The 23,045-nt window shown below is 42.8% G+C and overlaps 1 protein-coding gene across 3 annotated transcripts in view; it reads left to right on the plus strand.

The window, feature by feature from the left end:
• The window catches only part of LBR (lamin B receptor), a 78,558-nt gene extending 55,849 nt beyond the window's left edge, over window positions 1–22,709 (plus strand). For all 3 annotated transcript variants that reach the window (XM_060245878.1, XM_060245897.1, XM_060245888.1), the window contains 3 exons: window positions 12,781–12,861; window positions 12,981–13,103; window positions 20,424–22,709. In XM_060245878.1, the coding sequence (XP_060101861.1) occupies window positions 12,781–12,861; window positions 12,981–13,103; window positions 20,424–20,584 (365 nt within the window). In that variant the 3' untranslated portion in view covers window positions 20,585–22,709. The remainder of the gene's footprint in view (window positions 1–12,780; window positions 12,862–12,980; window positions 13,104–20,423) is intronic.
• Window positions 22,710–23,045: the final 336 nt, after the last annotated feature.

Below are 23,045 nucleotides of genomic sequence, written 5' to 3' on the forward strand. Positions count from 1 at the left end.
CGGCACCGAAATCGATCGACACCCGGCTCAGGAGCTTGCATCGGCCGATGCTGCTACGACACTGACTATAACTGAATTGCCGGAAGAGCGTGGCTCCACAAAACGTTCCCACGAGGGCTCGGTGGATACGCCCGCTAAAAAGCGCCGAGAGGACTCGGGGACCCGAGTTCCTAAGAAGGCGAAATCGAAGGACAAGCGGAAGCGGCCCCGCACTCCTTCTCCTTCGGCTGGCGCATCAACATCGACAATCCCGAAGCCGCCGAAGAAGATCCTGGCTTCTCCACACCGAAGCCCAGTGATCCAGTCGCGTCTGTCGGCATCGGAGCAGGAGCCGGAGATTGATTTAACCCAACGCTCCTCCTCATCAGCCTCGTGTCGACGCACCGCCAGCGAATCGACCTCGGAGGTGGAGGTGTCGGCGCCGATACCCCCGTCGGTCTCATTCAGCCACCGAGACAGGCGTGAACCGGAACCCTTCCAAGCACCTCAACGCTTCCCGATACCACCATGGGAGCAACGTAGATGGCAGCCTCCTTACTCTCGGTACCAATCCTATCACTGGTACCCAGAGGACTACCAGGACTGGGAGCAGGCGTCGGACTTTTCGTCCATGTCGAGAGTGTCGCACCGATCCCGGAGGGTGTCGGTATCAGTGCCCCCGGATCGACAATTAGTTCCGGTCGAAGCTCCTCGAAGACCACCGGCCCAGTCTCCACCGCGAGCGTCGACCCCGATGCTCTCGGAGCATTCTGCACGTCAGGACTTCTCGTCATCTGAGTCAGACGGTGAAGCCCAGGACCTGGAACCCTCACCGGTCTCCCAGACGGCGGAGGATCTTCCGATTTCGCCGTCGGAGGATCTAAAGTCCTATGGGGATCTCGTGAGACGAATTGCTGCTACACTAAAACTACCTGTGACTCAGCCAGAACCTGTAGTAGACGATAACGTGTTCGACATAATGCAGCAGAACACGTCTACTGCGGTCGCCCTGCCGGTCACCAAGGTGATCCTCCAAGTCATCAAGGAGCCTTGGAAGAAACCTTCATCGACGCCGGTGTCGTCTAAACAACTGGACCATATGTACAAGGTACAGGAGACAGGGGCTGAATTTTTGTTCACCCACCCACGGCCTAATTCCGTGGTAGTCTCTTCCTCGAAGGCTAGGAAGATCCATTCCTCCCCGCTGGACAGGGAAGGGAGGAAGATTGACGGAATGGGTCGCAAGGTCTATTCAGCAGGGGCACTCGGCATCAAAGTATCGAACTATGCTGCCTGCATGGCTCGATATCAGTATGCCGTGTGGGAGCAACTCTCCCCCTTCCTCTCTTCGCTGAGCGAAGATAAGAAGGCTGCTGCAATGAAATTGCAGAAGGAAGGTCTCACTGTGGCCAGACAACAACTGGCTGCAGCGAAACATATGGTTGAAGCTTCGGCCAAAGCCATCACTTCTGCAGTCTGCATTCGACGCCACTCCTGGCTCAGGTCGACGGCACTCCACCAAGACACAAGATCCTTTATCGAGGACCTGCCTTTTGAGGGTGACGGGCTCTTCAGCACCACAACTGACATGGCGCTGCAAGAGTTCGACAAGAGTGTCAAGACATCGAGAAATTTGGGCGTCCAATCTACCCCCAAGGCTTCCAGATCCAAACAATGGCCTAAGCCCTGGACCAAGAATCCATACCAGAGGTTCTCCCCTGAACCATGGCGTCCTCGCCCTGTACAGACTGAACGACCCTCCTATTCGGGTAACGGCAGGAACCGTTACGGGACCCAGCCTTCCAACAAGTCTAAGGGGGCTCGCCCCCAGAAGCAGGGGGTTTGACTTCCCGCAAGCACGCGTCATCGCCCCCACTGTTGGCTCATCCATCCGCCTACGCCCTTTTCTGCCTGCCTGGGAGTTGATCTCCACAGACAGGTGGGCTCTGTCCATCGTAAAAGAGGGCTACAAAATAGAGTTTGTTCAGACCCCGCATCAGTCCGGGGTAGTTACCACTCCCCCTTCCCCACCTCTGCTGGCGGAGGTGACCAACCTCCTACAGAAACAAGCCATAGAGGTAGTTCCACCGGAGGCCAGGACAGGAGGCTTCTACTCCCGCTATTTTCTGGTCCCCAAACGGGACGGGGGCCTGAGGCCTATCATGGACCTCCGGAGTCTGAACAAATTTATTCTGTACCAGAAGTTCAGAATGGCCACGCTGCAAACAATCCTGCCCCTCATCAATCAGAGGGACTGGATGGCGACCCTGGACCTCAAGGATGCCTACTTTCATGTCAGCATTCACCCTGCGCTCAGGCATTTCCTAAGGTTTGCAGTGGGTGCTCGGCACTTCCAGTTCAGGGCCCTACCGTTTGGACTGTCTACTGCTCCTCGGGTGTTCACGAAGCTGATGAGCGTGGTGGCTGCCCACCTTCGTCTTCAGGGAGTCGTTGTCTTCCCATACATCGACGACTGGCTTCTTGTGGCGAAGTCGAGAGAGAGTCTAACAACGCACTTTGCCATCACCCTGCGTCTTCTCGACACTCTGGGGTTGCAGGTCAACCTGGGGTTGCAGGTCAACCTGGAGAAATCCCATCTTACTCCGTCAAGGACAGTTCAGTTCATAGGGGCTCTGTTGGACACAGATCAACACCGAGCATTCCTTCCTTCGCAGAGAGCAAAGGACATCATCAGTCTGGTACAGCGACTTCAAGGGCGGAGTGGGGCACGGCCCAGCAGCTCCAGCGGATGCTGGGGCTGATGGCTGCGACGACAAGCGTGCTATGTTTCGCAAGACTACGAATGAGGGGACTACAGCTATGGTTCTTGCGCCATTTTCGCCCTCTCATAGACTCACCTCGAAAGAGGTTCACCATCCCACCTGGGACTCTCCAATCACTGCAATGGTGGGGATCGGAGAGCAACATCTGCCAAGGGGCTCCCTTCCATCTTCCAACCCCCACTGTGACTATCGCTACCGATGCTTCCCTGTGGGGGTGGGGAGCTCACCTGGAGGATTTGTGTGTGGGAGGTCAATGGCCTCCAAAACTGAGTCGGTGCCATATAAATTATCTAGAATTGCTGGCGGTTCACTTTGCCCTTCGTTCTTTCCGTCCACTGTTAGCGGGGAGGACTGTGGCACTGCTTACGGACAATACCACGGCCCTGTGCTATATAAACAGACAGGGAGGGACAGTGTCTCGCAGGTTGTGCTCGCTGGCGATGGATCTCTGGACGGAGTGTCTCCAGTGGGACATTTTTGTGAAGGCAACTCATCTGCCGGGGGTCCTCAACATACAGGCGGACTCTCTCAGCAGGGGTGGTGCTTCCCCACACGAATGGGAACTGCAATGGTGGTTCCTAAAGCCGGTGTTCCAACTCTGGGGTTTCCCACAGTTAGATGTCTTTGCCACGGCGGGGAACAAGAAGTGCCCCTTGTTCTGTGCCAGGGGAGGTGCGGATCCAGCCTCGCTGGGAGACGGACTTCTACTTCCGTGGGGGGGTTGGTTCCTTTATATGTTCCCACCCCTACCTCTGCTGACGAGGGTAGTCCACAAGCTAGTGCAGGAGAGGCCGCGTTGCATCCTGGTGACTCCTTGGTGGCCCCGTCAGAGCTGGTTCTCGATCCTGCTCCAGCAGTCGAGTGGGGTTTTTTACCAGTTTCCGGCAGAACCGGACCTGTTGTCAGCCCAGGGCGGGCACGTACTCCACCACAACGTGCCACACCTGAAGCTGACAGCGTGGTTCATCGACCACTAGGTTTTTCTACCAGGGTCCTCCTGCAAGTCCTCCTAAGCAGCAGGAAACCTTCCACCCGTGCCTCTTACGAGAGGAAGTGGAAGAAGTTCAGTAACTTTGTGGCTGACTCCCCTTTGCCACCCCACTCTGTTGGGCTGTCGGCAATTTTTGAATTCCTTTTGGCCTTGGTGGATGAGGGGCTGGTATTCTCCTCCATCAAGGTTTATTTGGCAGCTATCTCTGCTTTCCATGGCTCAGTGGAGGGCTACTCTGTTTTCGCTCACCCTCGTTCCAAAAGGTTCATGAAGGGACTGTTCCGCCTTCATCCTCCTTCTAGATCTCCACAGTTGTGGGACTTGACTTTGGTTCTGGACAAGTTGACTCGTCGTCCCTTTGAACCTATGGCGACGTGTTCCCTACAGCTTTTGTCTTGGAAGACTGCATTTTTAGTTGCCATCACTTCGGCACGTCGTGCGGGGGAGCTCACGGCGATGCGTTGTGATTACCCCTACCTTGCCTTTAGGGAAGCTGGGGTCTCTTTAGCTCCAGACATCACTTTTCTCCCTAAGGTGGTTTCCCAGTTCCACCTCAATTTAGAAGTTTGGTTACCCACGTTTTACCCTAGCCCTTCCTCGGATGAGGAACGCGTGCCCTTCTGTTTTATTTGAATTGTTCACGGGGTTTTCGTAAGGACAACCAGCTGTTTGTCTCCTATTCTGCCCCCAAGTTAGGGTCCAAGATTTCGTCTCAAAGACTGTCCAAGTGGCTTACTGAGACGATCAAACTTTGTTATTTGTTGGCGAAGAAGCCTTTACCTGGACTTGTTCGTGGACACTCCACAAGGGCGATGGCCACGTCGGTGGCATTCCTGAAAGGTGTGTCCCTTCCGGATGTCTGCAAGGCGGCTACCTGGTCTTCTCCGCATGCCTTCATGAAGCACTACACGCTGGACGTGCATGCTCAGCAGAGGACTCGGTTGGGAGCTGCGGTGCTGCAAGCTGTGTCTTCAGGTTGACCGTCTTCCCGCCTCCAGGTATGCTTTGCTTGCTAATCTCCCATGAGTGTGAAGCACAGAGACCACAAAGAAGATAGACAGGTTGCTTACCTGTAACTGTAGATCTTCAAGTGGTCATCTGTGCATTCACACTACCCGCCCTCCTTCCCCACTGCTGACGGTCTCCCTCCAGTAGGGGCTTCCAGCGGTCAGGAAGGAACTGGCGGGATCCCCGCGCTGGCACCGGTGAGCATGCGCATTGGGACGCCTGCGCATGCCCATTGGCGCCGAGCGCGGAAAAATCCCGGGCTTTTTCAGGTACCGATTCGGGGATCGGCGCAGGCGCACTATCCCATGAGTGTGAATGCACAGATGACCACTCGAAGATCTACAGTTACAGGTAAGCAACCTGTCTTTTCCCTATGAAGAAAGATTAAAACGCTTGGGGCTCTTTAGCTCGGAGAAACGTTGACTTGCAGGGTGACACGATAGAAGTTTACAAGATTATGCATGGGATGGAGAAAGCAGAGAAAGAGGTACTTTTCTCCCTTTCTCACAATACAAGAACTCGTGGGCATTCAATGAAATTGCTGAGCAGTCAGGTTAAAACAAATAAAGGAAGTACTTCTTCACCCAAAGGGTGATTAACATGCGGAATTCACCGCTGCAGGAGGTGGTGGCAGCTACAAGCATAGCCTGCTTTAAGAGGGGATTGGATAAAATTATGGAGCAGAGGTCCAACAGCAGCTATTAGCCCCAGTTTATATATGTGTGTGTGTGTGCGTACACACACACATATATTGGGCACTGTGTGACGCAGAGTGTTGGCCTGATCCAACACTGCTTCTCTTATCATGATCTGCAACTTATGTTTCACAACTTGGTGCACGCTTAAAGTCACTGTTAATTACTCGATCCCTTTTTAAGATTGGCAATGTGTGGTGATTAACATGTGGAATTCACTGCCGCAGGAGGTGGTGGCAGCTACAAGCATAGCTTGCTTTATGAGGGGATTGGATGAAAATATGGAGCAGAAGCTATTAGCCACAGTGTGTGTGTGTGTATATTGGCCACTGTGTGACACAGAGTGTTGGATTGGATGGGCCATAGGCCTGATCCAACATGGCTTCTCTTATTCTCTAATGTTCTCAGTGTGTTTTACGGGGGAAACTGTTGCAAAGACATTCATGACTAGTTCTGCAACCCATTCTAATAACACTGCCCCGCTAATTATTAATTGCAAACACCTACAGTTTCTTATTAACATTAAAACCCATCCCTGTCTTCATTGTTGGGGATAAAGACTGCATCTTCTCCATGTAGGGGGAATGAAAACTGCCTCTGTTCTCTGCAACAACACAGGGAGCTTGCCAGTCTCTGGGGCTGGAGAATTAGCTCTGGCTGTCAAAACAAAACGCACATCCTTGCAAACGAGTTCTCACAGAATCATGTCTGGGAAACTGGTCTCTCCCAAGGTATCCTTTCCCACCTTCTAAGTCTATCGATCTTATATATTGCTAATTGTGAGACAAAAGTATTTAACCCCACAAACTGTCCTAAAAGGTCAACTGCTCAAGGGCAGTGAGTTTATGGTGAGAACTGTAGAAATTTATATATCTCAGCCTTCTAATCTGATCGATCTTATATATTGCTAATTGTGAGACAAAAGTATTTGACCCCTCAAACTATGCTAAAAGGTCAAGTGCTTAGACTGGGTCAAGAAAAACAGAGGAAATTAGGTTCTCACGCGATATATTTTCAGAGTCAAGTTGTCATATATATTCTGAGCCCCCCACCCAAACAGATATAAACAGAAGCCCAAAGCTTCAATCAAAAGAATCTTGGCAAATTACAAAAAGATTTCTGTACATTGCCCTAAACAGGAAAGCCTTATAATTCTTATTAAGGATCTCCAAATATATCCAGCTCAGAGAAATCCACAGGCAGAATTTCTAGAGGCAGCATGTCATAGCAGTTAAAGTGTTAGACTAGAATCTAGGAGGCCCAAATTTGAAAAACCCCCCACTCTGCTAAGAAACCCTGCTAGGTGGTAATTTTGTTTTTTATTTATTAACTTACTCTGGCTTTATATCCCACCCTCTTCGCAAATGGACTCAGGGCACAACCTGGGCTAAACACTCCCTCTTACAGCCTAACCTTACAAGGTTGTTATGAGGAGAAAATAGAGGGAAAGTTTTTATAAGCGCTGTTGGCAGCCCCGGTTTGTATTGGGCTGTGTCTGTTTGTTATATGTTTTAAAGTAATTACTTTCCCTCACACTTCAAAGCAATGGACATTTTTTTAAAAAATTAGTTCTGTGGTCTGAGACTACCTGCCACGATAAGAACCACCCAATAAAGAAATTTTATTTTTTTACACAATGTATAGTACTTATCAAAGATTTCAGGTTTTCACGGCTGGTAACATCATTAGGGTTTGTAGAATCTTTCGGGATCAAGTGCCGTGTTCTACTGGAGAAAGTTTTCCTTCCAGACGTCTACATCTGGAAGGAAAACTTTCTCCAGTAGAACACGGCACTTGATCCCGAAAGATTCTACAAACCCTAATGTATAGTACTTATTAAGCAGTTAGGCATTCACAGCACTGTCTTAGTAATATTTGCTTATAACATTGCAAATTATTGTGACTATCTGCATATTATAAATGGCATTATTGCATCAATTTTTAAATTTTGTATTAATGTTGATATCTCATCCCTTGAAATGAAAACTAATCACTGTGTCTGGTCACAGCTATATAGCTTAAAACCCATCCCTGTCTTCATTGTTGGGGATAAAGACTGCATCTTCTCCATGTAGGGGGAATGAAAACTGCCTCTGTTCTCTGCAACAACACAGGGATCTTGCCAGTCTCCAGGCTGGAGAATCTAACTCTGGCAGTCAAAACAAAACGCACAACCTTGCAAATAAGTTCCTGTTGGGTTTCTTCTTCCAAAAAAAGCCTGTGTGAAATCATGGTAATGTCAGGGAGTATGGCTTAATATGCAGATGAGTTCCTGCTGGGCTTTTTCTACAAAAAAAGCCCTGCATTTATGTATTGGCTTTGCCCTGACCTGGATGGTTCAGGCTGGCCTGATCTCATCAGATCTCGGAAACTAAACAGACAGCCCCGATTGGTACTTGGATGGAAGACCACCAAGGAAGTCTGTGATTGTTAGACCATAGCAGGCAATGGCAACCACCTCTGTTCATGTCTTGCCTTGGAAACCCCATGAGTAGTTGCCATAAGTCAGCTGAGACTCAACTGCACTTCCCCCCACCCCCCACCATGTATTGGCTTTATGCAATGCAGAATGTCCATCATCACAATTTTATCTCAACCTTCCTCCAAAGGGTTCAGACAGAAGTAGATGGCCTCCCCTCCACCATTTTGCCTTCACAACAACCCCGTGAGGTAGGTTAGACTAAGAGAAAGCGACTAACCTGAAGTCACCCAGTGAGTTGCATTTGAACCCAAGTCTCCTAGGTTCTTGTTTAACACTTAACCCGCTAGAGCCAGTGGAGTATTTTACTTACTTTACTGTAGCCCACCTTCTTTTGCTGAGACTGAAGGCAGCTTACACAAATGTAAAACAATGCACTCAACTAGGATAGTCATTAAAGGGCCACACTAGGATCTGGAACCATCAAGTTCAAATCCTGACTCTGCCATGCAAGATTGCTGGTGACTTTGAGCCTATCACACACTCTTGCCTTAGCCTACATAACAAGGTTGCTGTTGCGAAGATAAAATGAAAAAGGGGAAAACCATTTGATAAGCTGCTTGGTATCTTGATTAGGGAGGGAAACAGGATATAAATGTAAAAACTAAGCACTACACTGCAGTGGTTTCCATGAACTGTGTGGGCTGTACAGTGGTAAGAGATCTCAGAGGCTACTGTTACATGGCTGACCCTACTGGCTTCCAAGCTCTGACAAAATTGGGCTAGTCAGTTATATTCAGGCTTCCCATGAAACATTTACATGCAGATAATTAGAGAAATAAGAGCCCCGCGGTGCAGAGTGGTAAAGCTGCAGCACTGCAGTTCTAACCTCTGCTCACGACCTCAGTTTCACAGTTAAAACAATTTTATTTGGTAACATATGGTAACAAATTATATTTCTTGCATCATTAATAACTTCTTTTATCTATCCCATATATTACTTTCTACCCACCCCTCCCCCCGTTACTTGACCCCCGCCGGTGTTATTTACTTAAAGTACTAATGTTTAAAGGTACCCTTAACTAATAGAAACAAAAATTAACATTATTCTTTTTTCTAAGACTTAATCATTATCAAAAATTGTCCAATGTCCTTTTATTTTCCACTCTTTTTCCTACATATCTTCTGAACTTTTTCCACTCCATCTTAAAAACTTCTAAATCATAGTCTCTTAAAATTCTTGTTAATTTGTCCATTTCACTCCATGTCATAACTTTTATAATCCAATCCCATTTCTCTGGTATTTTTCTTGCTTCCACAACTGCGCATCTAATGTCCTAGCAGCTGAAAGCAAGTACCAAATTATAGTTCTATCTTCTTTTGGAAATTTTTCCATTTTTAATTCCAACAGAAAAGTCTCTGCAACTTTCTTAAATTCATATTTCAAGATCCTAGAAATTTCTTGTTGAAATTGGCAGAAGTGCTACTGCTTGGTGGAAGGTCTGACACAGGATTTAAGGTGTCATCTGTTCTGTATGGAATTGCACTCCCTTTGAAGGAACAGGTCCATGGTTTGTGGGTGCTCTTGGACCCAGGCCTACTGCTGTGTAAGCAGATGGCAGCTGTGGCCAAGAATGCCTTTTACCTTTTATTACTATACCCCTGGAATAAACTTTATTTGGATCAGAAATGGCTGCTAAGAGTAGGGATAGGCATAAACTGAACCAAAAAGAAAAATTTGTGGTGGATTTTGCCCTGTTCATGTTTTGTGAACTGAAGTTTGTGAAAGGCCTACTTTCATGAACTTCCACAAACTTGTAAAGCAGTTTGCGGGTAGAGCAGAAAGGGTTTTGAAGGGATGCCGAGTCCCTTTAAAGCCCTGCTTCCTGCTCCCTGCCAATCAGCTGTTTTTTGGACTGTCTCATGCATTCCCTTTTAACTTTAATGGGACTGCACAAAACAGCTGGCTCCCTGACCCTCAGCTGTTTTTCAAGCTTTCTGCAAGCCCCATTTAAAGGGACTATGGTTCCTTTTAAAGGAGTTTGCTGAACTGCAAACTGGTTGTATATTTTTCTGGTTCATGCCCATTCCTTATGAAGAGAAGGGGAGAGCCAGGAAGAACTTCATCTGTTTAAACTGGAGGGGAGGTATCTCTCCAAATGAAATAATACGTTGATTTCAAACTGGGCAAAATCAGTGCTAGTGCATCAGAAGCAAAGAGGGGGTGAAGAAAGGCAGCCAGAGAGGGAGATGTGTTTAACTGGAGCATATGAACCATAAATGGATTTTTAAATACTTATTCATCTACTTCCACTCATTAAACAATGGAATGCAATCCAAGTGTTCTAGTTCCTAATCAAGGTCTTTTAAAATGAAAATAAAATCCCAGATAAGTATTGAGAAATCTAATCTTTTTTTTAAAAAAAACTTTTCAATGTAAGTCAAAATAGTTTTTTTTAATTCTCCTTTCTCCTTATCCCACATGCCCCTTCCTTTTAACACGCATACACGAGTGTATGAGAGAGAAAGACCAAGTATCAATGGAAACAGTGAAGGAAGGTTATCTCAGTGTAAATTGTGCTTGGCAGAAGAATTCACCCACCCATCCTCCCTCCCTCCCTCCCTCCCTCCGAAGAAGAACAAAAACCAATACCTGAAATAAAACTTTGCTGGTCTTAAAGGAGCTACAGGAGTCAGGCTTTGCTCTTTCGCCTACTTTTGCTTTCCCTCTCCCTTCCTCCCTCAAAGGCGGGCAGCTCAGCCAATAAAGGAAAGGGGAGGTTTGGCTTGGTTCTCTCCTGCACAAAGCAGGAACCCAGAAGAGGGAGCTGGGCAAAAGCGTGATGCAGTGGCGGCTGCAGCCCCAAATAAAGAAGCAACAGAGAGTCAGTTGCTCATGGGCAGAAGCCAAGCCCTGCAGGGGTCAGATCTGGCCTGCGGGCCATATTTTTGACACCCCTGGGTTACAGGATCCAACAAGTAGCCTTGATATAATATACTAATATAAACATAGCTTCATTTTTAAAAAGTGATAGCTTTGGCCCAAAGCAGGGATTTCTTCAGATTAGACCAAACTCATTGTTTTATCAGTTCAGATTGTTCTTTTATAGAACTGTTGATTTTGTCCTGTCACATTCAGTTGGAGTGAAGAAACAAGAAAAAACAGTTGATGAAACAAGAATTGAGGAATTTTTTTTCTTAATTACTTTAGAAACCTGACGGTTTGTGTTTGTGTACAGTTGTGTTCCATGAAGCTGTTTCTGTTAGGATATCTGTAGTAATAATTCTCTTATCACCATGGCGAAATCAAAGATGATCATTGGCTAATATTTCCAGAATAAACAATTGGCCCATCACACATCAGGGTAGTGGCTCTGGGCCTTCCACTGGCTGACTTCCCTGCTCCACCCAGGAATGTTGAACAAACTGCCAGAAATAGTCTTACCTCAGAGACAGCCACATCTCCTCTGTGCCCTCTCAGCCAGCCTCAGAAAGGGTTGCAGAACTACTGAAGCCTCACAAAAGGCACACTCAGCACACCAAAGGCTGCAGAAATAGCTAGAGGCTTGGCCCTGCTGGGAGTGTTTCCTGCTGCCTGGAAAGTGCTAACCAGAGGCTGTTGCAAGGCAACACAGGCTGCTGGTCAGCAGAGGCCTCAGGTGAACAGAATGGCATACAGTCCACTCTCCAAAGCAGTGATTTTCTCCAGGAGGGGGAGAGAGATGTGTTGTCTGTAGTTCAGCTTTGTGATTCCAGGAGATCTTCAGGCTCCATCTGGAGGTTGGCTACCGTAGGCCTGGTTGCACCCTCTGGGTGCCTTGATGCTACCAGCCATTTCCTCCCAGGAACCACTGTTGCCAATCTCTAGGTGAGGACTGGAGAACTCAGAATTGCAACTGCTCTCCCGATGACAGACATCAGCTCCCCTTGAGTTGGGTGGGAGAATGAATGCCTTCATTTGTGTGGGTGGGAAGACAGCAAGGGGGAGCACTCACCTAGAGGCACTCACCCCTCGCCCCATGATGGTTTCCTGAGAAGGAGATAGGGAAACCTCACATGGTTGTTGTTCAGATCAAAGTGGGGGAGAAGAATGAGAATAATGTAAGCAGCTTTGGTTCCCCCCCCAGCACACACACACTGTGGAGAAAGACTGTCTTTTTGTTATGTAGAGGTTGCAGGGAGGGGGAAGACAATGGAAAGCAGAAGAAAGAGGAGAAATTAAAGGAAGTAGACTTAGGAAATCCCTGGAGATTTAAGGGGTGGGACCTGGAGAGGGTGGGGTTTGAGGAGGGATAGGACCCCAGATGAGTACAATGCCATTTCCTCCTGGGGAACCACTGCTGCCAATCTCCAGGTGAGGGCTGGCGATCACTCAGACTTAAAACCGCTCTCCAGATGGCAGAGATCAGCTCCTCTTGAGGTGGGGAGGAGGATGAATACCTTCACGTGGCTGGGTGGGAAGACAGCAGGGTGTGGGGGGGCACCACCCAGAGCCTCCTTCTAGAGCCTGTTGTATTTTTATTCACAAGGGGCCTTACTTCTAGTATAATATAAAGTTGGGAAATAGCAGCTGTACCTATGAGAATTATTTTGTTCTTGCTTTTGTTGCTGTAACTGGGAAGGTGTGGTTGTACAATATCCTTCAGAATGATCTGGGAGATCTGTTCAACTCTCATCTCTGCCATGAATGTATTGGATGACCTTAAGAAAGTTACTCTTTCTTAGCTTCTCACCCCATGAAATATAGAGATGATAATACTGATCTATTTTACAAAGCATTACAACTAGGTAATATGTTTGAACATTGAAGCACTGTATAAATGCTAGGTATTATTAATAGTACAATGGTCTTGCCATTTCTCACAGTGAAATAATGGGTGTCTCATCTTTTTTTCCAAAATGAAGTTCTCGGTTATTATATTTTCCGTGGTGCAAATTCACAGAAAAATTCATTTCGGAGGAATCCAAAGGATCCAAAACTTGCACGTAAGTATTTTTTAGGCAGATTAGTATTACACCTGTACTTTCTGCATATTAGTATCATATAAGTATGCATCTTGTTCTGGTGGGTACTATAATGTATATTTGTGCATACTGCAATGCAGATTTGAAAGTTATTCCTACTGCAACTGGAAAGAACCTTCTGGTATCTGGCTGGTGGGGCTTGGTGCGTCATCCTAACTACCTAGGAGATATCCTCATGGCTCTGGCGTGGTCCCTACCTTGTGGTAAGATCAAGGAGTGTCTTTTATTTTTTTTTTTTTTTTTTTTTTTTTTTGTCATCTCTCTCTTTTTTTTTTTTTTAATGTCCAAAAACTTTTTTATTGAATTTAGTAAACATACAAATAAAGCAATCAATGACTGTATCTGCAATCATTCTTTGTGTATAAGCATAGCATACCAGCAGAAAACAGAATATATATATATACACAAAATACAAACAAAACAACACATACATACATTCACACATACATACTTGGCAGCTGAATTAAAAAATAAGTACTCTGTCCATATGTTAATTACATCAAATTAATAATGTCATAATATCTACCAGGAATACATGTACGCATCTGATCTACAGGACTAAAAGAAAATTTAAGAAATGGAAGCCACTTGTACATCAGAGAATCGTTACCTTCTGAATTATTTATATTGCATAAACTATCTGCTATCTTGTCCATAGCATAGACCTCCCAGATTTTAGCATACCAGGCTTTAACTGGAGGAATATTGGGAGATTTCCAAAATTGGGCTAACACCATTTTAGCAGCAGCTAGTAAAAGGGATATCAGGGATTTATTGAGAGAAGTAATAGAAATACCTTTCCAACAGTCAAGCAAAATGAGTTCCAATCTTAAGGGTAAACTATAGCCCGTGATATCCTTGATTTTTGCCACAATTACTGCCCAAAACGACTGCACCCTCGGGCAAGACCACCAGCAGTGTATAAATGTGCCCACCTCTCCACAATTTTTCCAACATTTGGAGGATTGATTTATCGCCATATGGCTTAATCTCTGAGGTGTTAAATACCACCGGAACAAAATTTTTTGAGTTTGTAATTGTATATTCAATGATTTTGAAACAAACGAAGGAGATGACCAGATTTGTTGCCAAACATCCTCCTGAAAATTAATTGAACTATTCCTTTGCCAAATTTCTTGATAGGATAACAAATCAACAGCATCAATGTCTAGCAAACCCTTATAGATAAATGAAATCAGTCCCTTCCGCTTTAAAAAAGGAGATTGTAGCAAGGATTCAAAGAAAGTAAGAGGTCGATTGAAATTGTATTTCTTTGAGAGTGATGTCACCAAGTTGTTAATTTGCAAGTATTCAAACCATGGGATTTTTGTCCCACCAGTTTTCTCTTCTAAAGATTTTTTGTCGAGCACTTTTCCATTGGACAAAATATCCACAAACCTATAAAGATTATATTTTTTCCAAATTGGAAAAGACTTGTAAAAAAACCCCGGTTGAAACCAAGAAACATCCATAAAATGAGATAGTGGAGACATAGGAGGGGCTAAAAAGAGGCGGCGTTTGTCCCAAATCTGAAAAATGGCTTTAAGGAAAAGGTTGGAGGAGATATTAGGAGGTCTCTTCTTTGGAAATTCCCATAATGTAGATTGAAACGATTTGTTATTTAGATAGGTATCTTCTAGGACCTTCCAGCCTGAATTTAAATCAGCATCATGGTATCTGACAAGGCCTCCTAAAATGGCAGCTTCATAAAATTTATGCAGATCCGGAAGAGCCAGACCACCTGAGGATTTAGAACGAATAAGAGTTGCATACCCTATTCTAGATAAGCCCTTGTTCCAAATGTATCTTAAGAACGAACGACGCCAACCCACAAATAAGTCCTCAGGAATAAGAATAGGAATGGCTCGAAATAAAAACAGAAATTTGGGAAAAATAAAAGATTTAATAATCTGAATTTTTTCATTCCAGGGAATGAGTGAAGAATTTTTATTCTTTTGCATAGTAAGAATGTCCTTAATCAATAAATGATGATTGACTTTAAAAATATCTCCCAATTTTAAAGGTATATTGATCCCCAAATATGTCCAATATCTATCCATTTTTTTGAAGTGATAATTTGAGTAGATGGAATCTTGGAGAGCATCTGAAATTGTAATGGGATAAAGAATGGTTTTAGATGGGTTTACTCGAAGACCCGAGATAGAAGAAAATACAGATAATAAATCAAAGACAGCTGGTAAAGAAGTCTTAGGTTTTGTAACAAAAAGCACTAGGTCATCTGCAAACAAAGACACCTTAATTTGTTTCTTTCTAATAGGGATACCAGCAATAATATTGGTATTACGGATAGCATTAGCAAGAGGTTCAATTGCGATTGCAAAAAGCAGAGGAGACAAGGGGCAACCTTGCCTCGTCCCTCTGAAAAGATTAAATTCTTCAGAATCCAAATTATTAATAGAAAGAATAGCAGAAGGCGACTTATATAAAGAATGGATTATCTTCAGAAAATTCGGGCCAAAATTCATTTTCTGCAGTAAGGTTGTAAGATAAGGAACTTCAACGGAATCAAAGGCTTTTTCAAAATCAATAGACAAGATAAAGGAAGACTCAATATTAAATTTCCGGCAGTATTGAATAACATCAAGGACCATTCTAGTATTGTCCGTTAACTCACGGTGTGGGATAAAGCCCGATTGGTCAGGATGAATGTAGTTCCCTATAAAAGTATTAAGCCTAGCCACCAGGGCTGCTGTAAAAATCTTGTAATCGCAATTAAGGAGCGATATCGGCCTGTATGAACTAGGGTCTAGCAAGTCTTTGTCTTTCTTTGGAAGAAGAATGATTTTTGCCTGTGACCAAGTAACTGGAAAAGAACCAGACTGTACAAACTGATTACAGGCGTCCGCCAAGATGGGAGCCAACAAAGTATTAAAAAATTTATAAAATTCTGGTATAAAGCCATCTCGGCCTGGAGATTTATTGGATTTCATAGACTTGATAGTCTCCTGTATTTCAAGTGCAGTAAAAGGTTTGTCCAAAAGGGATTTAACCTCAGGAGAAACAGGCTTAATAACTGAGTGAGTGTCTAAAAAAGATGAAATAAGGTCTGATGCTGGATGCTGGGAGGAATATAGAGATGAATAGTATTTTTTAAAAACTCCTACAATATCCTTAGTGGAATGTTTCAAGGTACCGGATTTAGAACGAATGGAAGAAATAGCCATTGAGGATATTCTCTTTTTAACCTTCCATGATAGGAGTTTAAGGGATTGAGGAGTTCGAAACCAATATTTTTGTTTTATATAAGCCATTTGTTTTTGAATCTTGGAGACGTCAAAAGATTCTAATTTTTTCCTTTCTATAAGAAGTTTTGAATAAGTTTTTTTGCTACCAAATTTTTTAAATTTCTCTTCCAATTTGGTAATGTTGGCAACCAAATCTGATCTAATTTTGTCTTTTTCTTTTTTATACGAAGAGGCAATAGCCAAAAATCTGCCACGAATTACAGCTTTAAACGAGTCCCAAACTATATGCTGAGGTACTCCACACTCAGTATTGAATTGAAAAAATTCTTTAATGTCTTTTTCAATGGAATCTGTAACCGATTTCATAGACAGAAGTTTACTATCCAATCTCCAATTAAAAGAAAAAGATCTTTCAGTGATTCCTGACATATAACCTTCCAACCATGCATGATCAGACCAAATCATTGGGCCAATGTCTACTTTAAAAAAAAGGTTAGAAATAGAATCCGAAACTAAAAGAAAATCTATTCTGGAATAAGTTTGATGACGAGAAGAAAAGAAGGTATAGTCTCTTTCTTTTGGATGCCTGCTTCTCCAAATGTCTGACAGATTATAGGATTGAAAGATTTGAGCTAAATCATTTTGGCCATTCGAATCTTTTGATTGAGACCATTTATTGGCAGATAGAGGTAGCAGGCTTTTTTGAGATCTATCTAAAGAAGGATTGACAACATAGTTGAGATCTCCTCCCAAAATAATGGGCCCTTTATGAAAAGTTTGAAGTTGTGACAACGTATCTTTAATAAATGCAATTTGTCCATCATTTGGAGCATACACCGATGCCAGAGTATAAGGGCTACCATTAAAGACCCCATTGATAAAAATATACCGACCCCTAGGGTCAATTAAGGAATTTTCAAAAGTGAATTGGACTGATTTACCTATTAAGATGGCCACACCTCTTGCTTTGGAGGACCCGTAAGCTTGAAATTGATGAGCAAAAAATTTTGACTGGAAGACCTTGGGCTGGTTACCCTTAAGGTGAGTTTCTTGCAAAAAAACTATATCTGGTTTCTGATGAGAGATGGCAGAGGCAACCCGTTTTTTCTTAATTAAATTATTTAGCCCATTACAGTTTAGAGATAGAAATTTCAAGTGGCACTCTGCCATAATTGAAAGAGGAAATAACCAAGGTTATCAAAATTATTGCAATTCATAGCTTTGAACCCAGGTGCCACCAGGATAGCTAGAGGCGAATCCTGTAGATCAAATTTCAAAGGTATGAGGACAGATTTCAGATCAAAGGCTTTAAAAAACTTCCAACTAAATCCATAATAATTCAATACAGTTATGCTGCCCGTAACACAAACAAAAAACCATAACCAACACCAGTGGTCTAGCATTAACAGACACTAGCCACTAACTCACCCTCCAACTCTGTTAACCCAAACTTGGGAAAACAACAACTATTTACTTAAAAGGATAAATTTGAAGCGGAAGTCTTCGTTACTGAAGACACCACACAACTAGCAACAACTACCAAATGGAGCTAATTAAAAAAAACTGAAGTTCTCCATTCTCCCTCTCTGCCAAAAATGCTTATATTTAACACTATCAACCCAGCAAAAATAAAATTTATAAACAGAATAACAGAGCCGAATGTATAGAAAGTTTATAATGAAAGGCCAAACAAAGCTGATCGAGTCAAGGCTAAAATGCCTAGAAAGCCACATATAATAAAACCTGTGCCTTTTACCAACTCAGGTTAGTGAATTAAAGATAATTACAGGCAAACTAATATACCATGTGTAACAGCATCAGATCTCGATCACAAAGTTATTGTAAGACTTAAGACACTATGATAAAAATACAATGAAACTTTAAACAGAACTATGAACGCTATTAAATACTGGTCTCCCCAAACACTCCCCACCAACTATCCTTCAGCCACTTATAAGCCTATGTAGGGAGATATGATGGTGAGGGAAACAAGTTTCCAAACCTTCATAGTAGCATAAGGCACAAACTGACACACACATACATTCCCTACCCACCCTCTGTCTCACAGATTCATTTCCATTCAACAATTCACACAGGAAGGGAAAAGGTCCTGACAATTCATTAACTCATAGTAGAAAGAAATATATTGATATAAAACCCTAATCATACTATTCAAGTTTCTCACTCTGATCTACCCCCCCTCACTCACTCTCTCTCCCTCCCTCTCTCCCACTCCCTCACTCAACACCCAGCCTCCCCATTCCAGCTCCTACTCAAACCATATATTCCAAGTCACCCCATTCTTCCAATCATGCATACCCAATCAACCAAGAAGATTTCCTTTAATGAGTTGATTTGAATTAATAACTCCCTCACATTCATAACATTGTGTTCAAAAGATATAAATAACCAAAAAAAAAAAGGGGGGGGGACCCCCCAATTTCGTATATAAACATTGCTTCATAGGCACGAAACAATCATCAGCATATTTCTAAGCCGTGACAGAGTTACACGTAGGCAAAGCTTATAAGTCAGCAGTTCAGTAGGCAAAGCTTATATGTCAGGGGGGGAAAAAAAAAAAAAAAAAAAAAAAAAAAAAGGGGGGACGTCAAGAATCCACACAAAAAAGGGAAGATTTCTGCATAGCAACAGTTCCAGCGTTTAGCTTCTAGGAGAAACAGGCCGATCAGGACGGTTCATAGGCACACGACGCCATCTAGTGTCTGAAGTTATTGAGTGAACATGTGAGACAGCTTCTATAAGGCCGGTGGGAACAGGAAGATTCAAATCTCTCAGCATGCTTAGGCCTGAGTCAAGGCCTCCAGCGACAAACGACCGATCCTGTACAGTAACTTGCAGCTTGTACGAAGCAACCCATCGATATCTGATGTTTTCCCTGTTCAGGATTTCAATAATTGGCTTCAAAATTTTCCGCCTTTGCAAGGTTTCAGAAGACAAATCCTGTAGAATTTGGATGTTGTAATCTCCTAGCAGAAGTGGATTTATAGCCCGGGCTTTTTGCAGCAGCTTGGATTTAACTGAGGCAGAAGAGAAACGGACTAAAATGTCCCTAGGCAACGAAGTTTTCTGTGTGCGCAAAGGGCCAATTCTATATGCAGCCTCCAGGGCACAAAGATCAGATTCAGAAAAACCCAATGCCTTTGATAGCCAGGAGGCTATAAGAGATTTTAGGTCAGAGGGAGAGGCAGAGTTCTCGGGGAGCCCGCGAATTTTAACATTCCCCATTTTCAGTTGGTTCTCAAGTGCAATAATTTTATCAGTGGCCCATTCATCTCTTTTATAAAAATACTGAGTGTCCTCCTGCACAGCACATGCCATGTTAAAAGCAGAATCTGCAGTCTCTGCCACCTTCTCTAAGGACGTTTTGAAACCCTCCAACTGAGCAGAAAGGGGCTGGATCATGGCAGATATTTTGTCAGTCATATTTTTTTCCAGTTTTTGAAAAGCCTCCATTACCTCAGAACGAAATGAAGCTAGGTCTGCTGCTGTGTTTTCCCCTTCTCCCGACGCCATCTTGCTTGCAGGGCTGCTTGCTTTTCCTGAGGCCTTAGCCTTAGGCTTTTTGGGAAAATAGTCTTTAACAGAGTTCCTTGAGTTTCTTTTTGATCTGGATTTTTGACCATCTACTGTTCCCATACTAATTAAAGAAAAAAAAGAAAACAAACAACAACGCTGGGCGCTTGCTTAAGTGGATTTGGCAGGGGTAAGTAAGGAGCTCTGTTTTCAGGCGTCCATTCCCTATGCGTGCGACGCCACGCCCCCCGAGTGTCTTTTATTGAACTCTAGCTTTAGTCCTGCTTTTCTTTCCCAGTCTAAAAATGGTAGTGCTTTGTTACAATATTTGTGCCATTACAATGATGAGAACTCAAATGTTAACATCTAAGACAAGTAAGATGATGATAATTTAAATTTATACACTGCCCTTCTCTGAAGAGCTCAGGGTGGTGCACAACAAGTTAAAATACATAGAAAAATTGATTTCAGTTTTTAATAAAAATAACAGAACTTAAGGATGGCATCAACTTATGCTTCACTCTCTCCTTCGGGTGGATCAGATGATGTGGTATATTACATTATTTGTTGTTGTTGTTGTTGTCGTTGTTATCAGCATGGATTGTTGCTGCCTCCCTCTTGCAGTTCTTTGCCTGCATCTCCCTCACCCCCACTAGTCCTGAGGGATCTTTGGGAATGACATGGCAGTTTCCATGGTTTTGAAAATTTTTAAAAGTATGATCTGCCCTGGGCCTCTAGAATGTGGTAAAGAAAATAACAATGCTTTTTAATGTTGTCTTGCAGGTTTTAATCACATTTTACCATATTTTTATGTCATATACTTTATTGGTTTGCTTATTCATCGAGAAGCCCGCGATGAACGTCAATGTAAGAAGAAATATGGCTTGGCATGGGAAAAATACTGTCAACGTGTACCATACCGCATATTTCCATACATCTACTGAGCTTCTTCAAAATCTCTGGATGACAAATACCTTTTGCAGTTAAATCTTCCTTGATAAACCATGTACCTCAAACTGTTGCACTTGGTATATATATAAGTTCTGCTGGATTTTCTGAAAGATATGTTCAGGTAGTGATCTTGCAAATATCGTTACCAATTGCCTTTATTAGACATAGCATTTTCTATTAACCATCTGCCTCCTTCATTACACAGTTCTGTTAAACAATAAACTAGTTGTGTAGTGAGTGCAAATGTTTTCAAGCATTTTGTGCACCATATGAACTGGGTGCCTGATAGATAATATTCACTATTAATTCTGTAAAGTAGGAAAGAAAAGCCACTTGTGAGGGGACAAGGTCCTCCATCCAGTTAAGTTAGATATACTGCACCTTCCTAAACAGGGTAGCGCTCATTCCATTTTACCTAATTGACTTCCTCAGGCTAATGCCACTAGTGACATTGGAGTGAGGAGATGGAACTTGCAAGGGGCCAACTCAGGAAGTCTCTCCTCTGCCCCTTTCTCCCTTGAGTACATATGGGCTTTCATTTTAAGACAGAGTGACAAATGCAGCATGCCTGATGGATTTTTATGTTAAGGTGATGTTGTGCATATCGTAATGCACTGTGCTGTGAACAATACATTCATGTTGTAAATCCATGCAGCTCTTCTCAAGTTTCTCAGGCTTCATGATGTAGGCATGTTGTACAAATTATGAAATAAAATAGGTGCAGTTAGCTTTTCTCCGTCTATTATAAACCATTGCATTGTACTATAGCTTTTCTTTGTAACATTTAAATACGTTGTTGTACAGTATAAGATGCAGTAGTGTTTTTAGAACGGGATGATTTTTTTTAAACTTAAACCATTTCCAGTATTTTTTGAAAAATTTTGTAATGTATTGCTGTGAAATTAATTTCAGCTATTGAAGGACTTGGTGAAATATTGTAAAGTCAAATACATTAAATTGAAATTTATTCAAAATTTTTGTGAATTTGGCATGGCTACCTCAAATGTAGGGTATTTGCCTTTTATACTGTTGCAAATAGGAAAACTATTTTTTCAAATTGCTATTTAAATCAGTTTTTTTACATGAATCTGTGATTAAAGTCAACCACTTTAATGTATTTTTGTATATGTAAGTTTTTCATAGCTACATACTCAGTGTTGAAAACTATTATTTGTAGTTTAACATCTATGCTTCTATTGCAATAGTAAATTGAAAAAGGGCTAATTGCCATTTTAATATATTCAATTAGAAGGGAGAAATAATTTTGTATAAATTCAATCTTTTAAAACCAGTTTTATAGCTGATAAATTACCAACATAATTAACAATGTGAAAAAAACACTTTAATTTGAATTTCTGTATTTTACATTTATGAATTTGTAGCATAGTTCTTGTTAAAGCAGCAGTTTTATTTTCAGTTTAATATATAGTGCAGCATTGCATGGAGAGATTCCCATTTGGCATGCCAGAACCCTGTTTTCTTCAAGCACGTGCTTAGGCACCATGGCAGGACATTATGAGATGCAAGATCACAATGGCATCATTCATGTATCTCTGTCCAGTACATCCCTTCTGCTTGATCAATGAATACCACCTCTTAATGGCCAGTTTACAGAAGTGGGAGGGGGAAAGGAGCAAAGCTAGGGCTATGTGTTATCCTATGGCTATCCTGTTATGCCCAGTAGATCATGTTCTTTATTTTTTCCCCACTGCCTTAGTTACAGTATAAAATAACAATAGTTTAATTGTATCTTGGAAATGTACATATAATATAGCGCTTCTGGAAATGATCATGACAGCTTTATATTGATTTGATTTTGTGTTTTTAAGCTTCTGAACAAAGCTTCAAAACATCTATAACTATTTAGTTAGAGCAAATGTACTACTTAAAACAAGCTGCTGCGAGCCAGTGTTTAAAAGTACTGCATAACCAAGTTAAAACATACCACTATATTCAGAAGATCTGCTTTAAAGGAAAATGCTTTCACGTGCCAGGGCTGTGGTTCCTGACTAATAAATGCAGTTTGTTATGTTCATTACTACATTTCAAATATGTAGAATATACACTTTTGATTGAACTTCTTAAAAAAATGTATAATTAAAATGCTGTTCAAAAATTGCTTTCTTGAAGATTCATTTATTTACCATGGTGTTTTTTCTGTCTTTGAAAAACAGTGATATCATTTGTTGGCCATGAATCAAATGTTTGCTACCTGTTTTTGCAAGTAGCTCTGGTAGATAATCTCTCATGAATACCAGCACTGTTTGGTGTAGTGGTTAAGGGCGCAGACTCTTATCTGGAAGAATTGGGTTTGATTCCCCACTCCTCCACTTGCAGCTGCTGGAATGGCCTTGGGTTAGCCATAGCTCTCATAGGAGTTGTCCTTGAAAGGGCAGCTGCTGCCAGAGCTCTCAGCCCCATCCACCTCACAGGATGTCTGTTGTGGGGGAAGAA

Source organism: Heteronotia binoei, chromosome 1 (genome assembly GCF_032191835.1).
Source record: "Heteronotia binoei isolate CCM8104 ecotype False Entrance Well chromosome 1, APGP_CSIRO_Hbin_v1, whole genome shotgun sequence".
Classification (NCBI taxonomy): domain Eukaryota; kingdom Metazoa; phylum Chordata; class Lepidosauria; order Squamata; family Gekkonidae; genus Heteronotia; species Heteronotia binoei.